Genomic DNA, 7,594 nt, shown 5'->3' on the forward strand with positions numbered 1-7,594 from the left:
AAACGCCCCCCCCCCCCCCCCCTCCGTAGATTATTTAAACAGCTAGATAATATTGGTTCTTATATATATATATAAAGATAAGGAAGGAACATAGTTAGGGAATGTACTGAAAAGAGTTCGAAATATCACGTTAGAGACATGCGCCTTCAAGAAACACGACATTTATGATTCATGATACATATATATATGCATATACATTATGTCATTAGAATATATACCATACAAGTTCTACTGTGTAATATTTATGACTGTATTCATAAATACATAAAGGTATGACTTGCTAATATGTGAAAATATAATTGACACAAATTGCTGTATAATTTAAATACGCGACCTGCATCGGAAGATAAATATCGATCGTCGATAAATAAAACGTCTAACCAATCGATAAAACCGTACACTGTTCATATTTAATCGCCGTATCTATACGTATACATATCGAAGCCTACACGTGAATATATTTCTTTATATTACGTTACTATTAAATACATCTGTGCGATCAAATTCGTTACGTTGTTATTTTATTACGAAATGAGGAGATTCCAGGTAATTGGATATGTTTTAGATGGAAAATTTAATTAAACTTGAACTCTCGCAAAGCAGCTGCGATTTTAGCTTTGCAAGTGTAATTGCTGGGATAAAAGATTTATTTATTACATATGTTATACATCTGGTACCCTTGAACTATTATAAATGTTTATATTTCATAATTTTGACACAACATTATTACTTGTGTTACTTTCTCCAACCTACTATGCATAAATTATTTTGCTATGTAACGTTTTATATTTTCTTCTTGATTTTATTTCAATCTATCCAATTCCTTTTACAAAACACCGTTTTATAATATTAAAATATTCCATAATGTTAAAGAAATATTTTATTAATTTGTATAAATTTTATTACTGTTGTATAAAGTGAAGTCATGTACAAAGAATAACTTTGAAAAGTTCACAATAATAAGAGTAATTATTTCATCTAACAAGCGATTAGAAAGTACTTCCAATCAATTAATAAAGGATAAAGCAGCTTTGTATTAATGAAAATTGTCCAATTAATTAGTTATATAATAGACATGTAATATAGATTGCAAAAAATTAATCAAGAAAGGTCAACAAGTTTATTTTAAATCTATCATATATGTCAACAAAGGCTCATAAACATTTCACTACCACGATTACATTGTTCTGTTTCATCAACCAACAAAGACCATCCAATATTGCTCGCTTAAAAGGCTACCACCTTCTGGCTGGCAAGTCACTAAATTTAGAAGTTCACACATGCGTGTCATTTCTGTTCTTTGGGAACCTTGTATTCAAATTCTTCCTTTATTCTCAGAAAAGAGAGAGAGAATGAAGGCCAATGTGTTAATATCAGAAATTTTGTACTGATGTTATATTTTTAGAGCTTTCATATATCATTAATCGTGTATGTTATACTAACTTTATGCAAAAATACAAAAGTGAGTTAGGAAAGACAAAAGCAAAGTACGAGTAATGTTTAATGATAACCTTGAATTTACCAAAAAGTAATGGTTTGAAAATAACCTATCGTACACTTATCTCTGAATAAAATTATGTAATATTCAACCAACTAATATGACTTTCATAATACTGCTTAATTCCATAGAGCAATTTATGGTCCTACTCGAAGACCTAGTTTTCTTTTCATTATTAATTACGTATTTATTAATATACAGAAATAACAACAATAAATGATCAAGGTTTATTACCTATCATAAGAAACTTCATACTGTGAAAATTAAAGCAACACTTCTACATTGAACAACATATTGTAACATAACAACTGACTTCAAACTACATACTTTCAACTACAAATGCAATTCAAAGTTTTCTATAGATTAACTGACTGACATTTAAAATAGATAGAAATTTTAAAGAGGTCTCTTTTAAAAGTAGCAAACAATTCTGAAAAATATGGAAAACTGTTGTTCTTATTATAGCAAGAACAGACACTTTTCTCGAAATACATTTACGTCATGTATAGAATCAGTGGAACTTGCTCGATGCAGTGACTACGTTGCAAAAACGTTATCAATAATTCGAAAAAGTAATCAATTGTCTGTTATCAGGACCATAGATAGGTGAGATTATCATTGTATGAAACCGTGTTAAAACATAAGAGAAACAAGAATGTAACGTACCAAATGTCAAGACGTGGGTGACCGTGTGTTCCGTGCTGGTATTCTCAAGGATTTCTGAGGGTGGGGGTGGCGGTGGAAGTGGCGGCTGCATGGCGTTCTCCATGTCCCTGTTGCTTGTTAAATTTCGATGTCACTCACAATGAGATTCTCAATCTTCCTTAGCGAAAACACATTTCACGAAATGTGCGGGTCGATGATCCTCTTGTACGTCGCAAAACGTATGTCTGTATGTACGCGTGACAAGATCTCTTCGATATACTCACGATCGTTGGGATGGAATCGCATGTTTTCCGTACGGGTGAGAATACCGATTGTCCTGATTATCACGAAGAATAAATGGATAATCCGAGAAATTACATTGACACCGCGTTTTTACATGATTGCCACGGTTTTCTCGCGTCCGTGTTGACGGACAACGAAGACACGCACGTTCCGATACTGCGCACTCACAACGCGCAATGTACAACACCGACTGCTTTCGGTTGGTGCGTCAGAATTGTCGACCGATTACCGACTGTAGCAATATAAAATAATCTTATGTTTTCGCTGCTATAAAGAAGGTATCTCGATCATTTTTCATTATTGAGCACGGTTATTGAAAATGAAAAGAAGGAAGAAAGGGTACGCTTACTCGATATAATATAATTGAACATAGAGGCGAATAATGGATTACAATATCGATTGAAATAAATGAAAATTATTAAAAGTAAACAGTGACTTTATTTGTAATAACAAGTCTTTAACAATAGTAAGATGTTAATAAAAGTCATTGTCTAAGCCAGCGTCGATATTAATTAATTTTTTAAATAGCCTGAGTCTCTTTTACGCTGAATAATTAAATCGTTTCCGTATATTGCTTAAAGATGTATTTAGATGCTTCTGCAGATAATACTCTCTTCTAGATAATCAAAGGTGCAAAAGACAATTTTCAATTTCGAATAACTATTGATCATATAATAAGAATTATAATTATTATGAAAAATGAAAAACTTACTAAGCATAATATGTATATATTAAGAAACAAGTGCTTAAATATTTCGTTGTATCGTAAATGATCGATGAAAAATTAATGAATAACTAACTCTATGTTCTGACACGAGTACTGGGATACATCGTTTGTTTAAAAGCGATAATTTAGTTATTATAGGTCAGATATATCCCACTACTTGTTTCATCGCATATCTTTACATTGATAAGTTTCAGTAAGCTGTAATTGAAACAACGGAATAGAACAAACGGTTTTCTTCAAATAAATCTTAAATTTTCGTTTAAGATGTTTGCTAAACTTTTACCATTTTGGACGAAATACTGGTATCATGTGCTAATTAGTATCATATCTTATATTCTTTTAAAACTATTTTACAAAGTATTGAAAAAGATTATTTTTATTGAAAAGTATAGACATAATTCTAACACTTTGAATAATACCATGGAGCACCTAGAAGGTAATAATACTATAACATTATGGCTACCAGAATAGAAATTTTTAAAATAATAACTGTTAAAAAAATATGACATTTAAGACACAAAATTCATATTTTATGAAATTCATTTTCTTTTATGCTATGTTATAGTAGATAATTTCAATAATCACTGATTAGAGGTATACATTATAATAAAATTAAAAATTATAAAATTCTTTTTAGACAGTGATCAAGAGACATTAGAAGATAGCGAGGAACCTGCTCTACCAATAGATTTAAAACATATCCTTTATAAATATAAGAGACCCTCTGAAGTAGAATTACTATGTCGAACTTCTGAGTTTTATAAAATAGTAGCTGCTAGGAGAAGTATAAGATTTTTCAGTCCTGACCCTGTACCAAAAGAAGTTATACATGAGATAATAAAAGCTGCAGGTACAATATCATGTTGTTACATTCACAAAACTTCTTATACATATGAGTCTGTTTTAGGCACTACGCCTAGTGCTGCACATACAGAACCATGGACATTCGTAGTGGTATCAAATCAAAATGTAAAAGAACAAATTCGTTATATCGTCGAAAACGAAGAGGAAATAAACTATAAAAAGAGAATGGGAGTAAAATGGACAACTGATTTACTTCCACTCAGAACCAATTGGATTAAAGAATACCTGACTACTGCTCCTTATTTAGTGCTTGTGTTTAAACAAACTTACGGAATTTTACCAAATGGAAAAAAAAAAATTTGTTATTACAATGACATGAGCACATGTATTGCTTGTGGTATTCTCATCGCCGCTATACAGGTAATATTGTTATAATACTATAATCTCTTATACCGTATACCTATGAATAATGTGAATGAATAATACATGAACTTTAAAACTAGTATGCAGGTTTGGTAACTCTGACTTCTACTCCTTTAAACTGTGGACCTGCCATCCGCAACCTTCTTGGACGTCCTTCTAATGAAAAGCTTGTTGTACTACTGCCAGTTGGTTATCCAGCAAAGGATGCTACAGTGCCTGACCTTCAGAGAAAACCTCTATCTGATATTTTAGTAGAAGTTGATTGACACACACGTAATAACAAATTATGGGAATCAAAGTGTCTCTGTTTAATGCTTTGTCAGAATATTTGTTTGCTTGTGGGATCATACAAAAATTAATACACATAATCATTGATTTATATAAATCCTGTTTTTATAAAAAAACTTATATTTGTTTTGAGTATTGTTTGTTTCTTATGAATACCTTACATTACACTTTCGCAAACATATATATATATATGTGTATATATGTATATACATATATATATACATATATATTATTTATTATAATTATAGAATATAATTTTCCTTGGTCAAAGACATGACTTTCAATCTTATAAAGTTATCCTAAAATGTTCAAAAGGGAACTATTCCCTGAAATATAGCACCCAAAGAAGTTCTATCATTATGTATTATGTTCCTGCACTCAGAAAATATTCATGGCACACAATAAGACTGTCTAAAGTTAGTGATTCAGTTGTATACTAATGTTTATTCAAATTTGCATACAGTGTGTTAAAAATAAGCAATATAAAATGTAAATCCACCATTAATTGGTTCAAACTCAAAAATCTTTATAGACTAATTTTCATGACACCTAATACACAATTCCATGTCGTTAAGCGACCTTAAAATTACTGAATAAAAAAGAAGAGTTACATCAATGAGTACCAAATATCACCATGGTATCTTAAATTAAGTACATTCAATATATAAAATATAAAAATACTGAGCTAACAATAAAGGGCATATAGAATATAATTTTCTGCTGTACTGCGAGTTTGTATGTCATAGCTATACTGCTACTAATGGCTGTGTCATTAAGTGTAAAAGCTTTAGTATCATGATACGTACAGATAAACAGATAGTGTTCTATTTATCACTATTTATGAAACAGATGCTATTAATATCATGTTTTTCCTAGAATATCAAGTTTTTTTCTTACTTTTGCTTCTTTCATGAATCTTGGATTAAACCAAGTTGATAGCAAGGAGCTAAAGAGATTATGAAAATTTGAGATCTCCAAAATCGTTTAAAGTGTAAGCAGTTTTGAAATCCTAAAAGCAACCGAACTTCGAATGTCAATGGCTAAAAATAAATTGGCCTGGAGAACTAGGAGAGTATTTACCGATGTTCGCAATTCTCAAACTAACTTCTAGAATAGTAATAATCTTTATAAATGTAACATGTCTTTCTAAAATCAATAAAAAATACTTTCTTTCTATTTCAATGCAAAACGCGACGACATTCAATGACAATCCGATGCCGGAGTCCTTGACCGCTAAGGTTATTCCATTAATTTCATTAACTTTAATGGCAAGCTTAAAGCGACTGTTCATTTCTTCTCGACAGACATTAAGACAGCCCTTTAATCTTATACCTTCATACATCTACTGATAAACGCTAGCTCATTAAAATTATAAATACGTAATTATTATACTTTTCATTTTCTGAGATCACCAGTGCCTGAGATAATCTAACGTAGCATATATACTACGAATACTTCGCAATATTTCATCTTATTTAGTAGAACTTAAACCAAAAAGAGAAAAAAGGAATCGTTAATGCTGCCAACGTTCTTAATAAACTTCCTTAAAAAGAGAACAGGAGTCTTCGGTCACTGAAAGTACATTTGCATTTATCATAATACTACAAGAGAAAGTGAGCTTATGAATACTCTCCTAATTCAAGAATGGCCACTGCACCACAGCAAATAGATAAAATCCGTCACTTATCTACGAGACAAAAGACTTTTAATCACGGCGATGAAACTCTGCTATGCACAGACGGCAAGACCAGGAGCCCTCGGGAGGAGACGCAAGAGGTGGAGACAGACAATACATGTGGTATCCACGATCACAGTCGTCACAGAACAGCAGCTGATCCTAGTTTGGTTCGCGAAACAATTAATTAGCTTGCAACGATACCTAACTGGTATAATTGTTCGCGATCGTTGCTTTACTTTATTATCTCTTCCTCTTTACAATAACGGTACCCACTTGTTCAGACATAGTCTGATCCATTATCAAATTTCGATATTAACAAATAGTAATTATCTTTTCCTCTTTTTTTTTTTTTCATTTTTCCAAAACGTAAGCAAACGTTGTAATATTTCGAAAGAACTTAAAATTGTAGATATTACATCTCCGTACATCTTTCTCAAACTATTTTGATCCACGATCAACTAATCAAAAATTTACAAAAGAAAAAAATAAATAAATAAATATATTGTACAAAGGTATCTTAACGAAGATTAAAAAAGAAATAACGTAATATTCGACGAAGGTGCAAACAACGTAAATTTTAACGTAAAAGAATGGAAGGTACTCGAATACCATTGTTTTCCCGTAACAAAGAGGGAAAATCAAAATAGTCGAAGTAGGTGTACGTGGACTGTTTTTTGTCTCGCCCGCGTAAGGGGACCCGGAAAAATGGTAATACTCACATCGTTGTCAGAAGTGCCACAAATGGAACAGCATTTGCATTCGATACACTGCCACCTGTACTTGCGAACAGAAACGATCATGTTCGCTGTGAATTGCAAACAAGTCGGATGCCCTATAACAAGAACGTAGCCAGGTCATGGAACACGCATATAGGACGGAACAGGATAGCTGTTTTGGACGAGTAGAAAGGTGCTAGGACATTTATCTTGTGCCGAAGAACAGTGAACTCCAAGCTATCATTTCGTTTCTATTTTTTTTTTTATCTCGTATCGGAAGACGAATATATACATATATATATTTTTTTTCCCGATTGCTCAAGAAACGCGTGCGATAAGTTAGATTTTATATGGTTTATCACAAAGAATCATGACTTTCACCCTTCCTCAGCACTAAAAACGTCCGGAATAATGATACGTTCTGTTATGTTTCCGCACAGAATGTTTTATTTCATGATATCTGCGATTGTATTTTTTTTTATTTTTTTTTATTTTTTTTTTTTTTTTTTTTT

General features: G+C 31.7%; 3 protein-coding genes across 7 annotated transcripts in view; 1 reads left to right on the forward strand and 2 right to left on the reverse strand.

The window, feature by feature from the left end:
* LOC108553218 (ribosomal protein S6 kinase alpha-5) overlaps positions 1–2,654 on the reverse strand; it is a 56,040-nt gene extending 53,386 nt beyond the window's left edge. Inside the window, exons 1-2 of one of the 2 annotated variants that reach the window (XM_017908024.1) lie at positions 2,428–2,654; positions 2,165–2,317 (exon numbers count right to left, since the gene is read on the reverse strand). In XM_017908024.1, the coding sequence (XP_017763513.1) occupies positions 2,165–2,267 (103 nt within the window). In that variant the 5' untranslated portion in view covers positions 2,268–2,317; positions 2,428–2,654. Of the gene's footprint in view, positions 1–2,164 lie in introns of both variants that reach the window. The other variant, XM_017908023.1, reaches the window with a different exon arrangement.
* Positions 2,655–3,437: 783 nt separating this feature from the next.
* Positions 3,438–4,707, forward strand: Iyd (Iodotyrosine deiodinase). 2 transcript variants are annotated; one of them, XM_017908029.1, is made up of 4 exons: positions 3,438–3,609; positions 3,811–4,023; positions 4,081–4,397; positions 4,481–4,707. In XM_017908029.1, exons 1-4 carry the CDS (start codon positions 3,438–3,440, stop codon positions 4,664–4,666), a joined length of 888 nt encoding a protein of 295 aa, XP_017763518.1. In that variant the 3' UTR covers positions 4,667–4,707. The 2 variants fall into 2 exon arrangements, with proteins under 2 accessions (XP_017763518.1, XP_017763516.1); XM_017908027.1 differs by having other exon boundaries at positions 3,811–4,397.
* A 1,505-nt stretch (positions 4,708–6,212) lies between these two features.
* The window catches only part of d4 (double PHD fingers d4), an 11,512-nt gene continuing 10,130 nt past the window's right edge, over positions 6,213–7,594 (reverse strand). For all 3 annotated transcript variants that reach the window (XM_017908059.1, XM_017908060.1, XM_017908058.1), the window contains 2 exons: positions 7,086–7,198; positions 6,213–6,525 (listed from right to left, as the gene is read on the reverse strand). In XM_017908059.1, the coding sequence (XP_017763548.1) occupies positions 6,394–6,525; positions 7,086–7,198 (245 nt within the window). In that variant the 3' untranslated portion in view covers positions 6,213–6,393. The remainder of the gene's footprint in view (positions 6,526–7,085; positions 7,199–7,594) is intronic.

This window comes from Eufriesea mexicana, unplaced genomic scaffold (assembly GCF_001483705.2).
Source record: "Eufriesea mexicana isolate 0111107269 unplaced genomic scaffold, ASM148370v2 scaffold9538, whole genome shotgun sequence".
Taxonomy (NCBI): domain Eukaryota; kingdom Metazoa; phylum Arthropoda; class Insecta; order Hymenoptera; family Apidae; genus Eufriesea; species Eufriesea mexicana.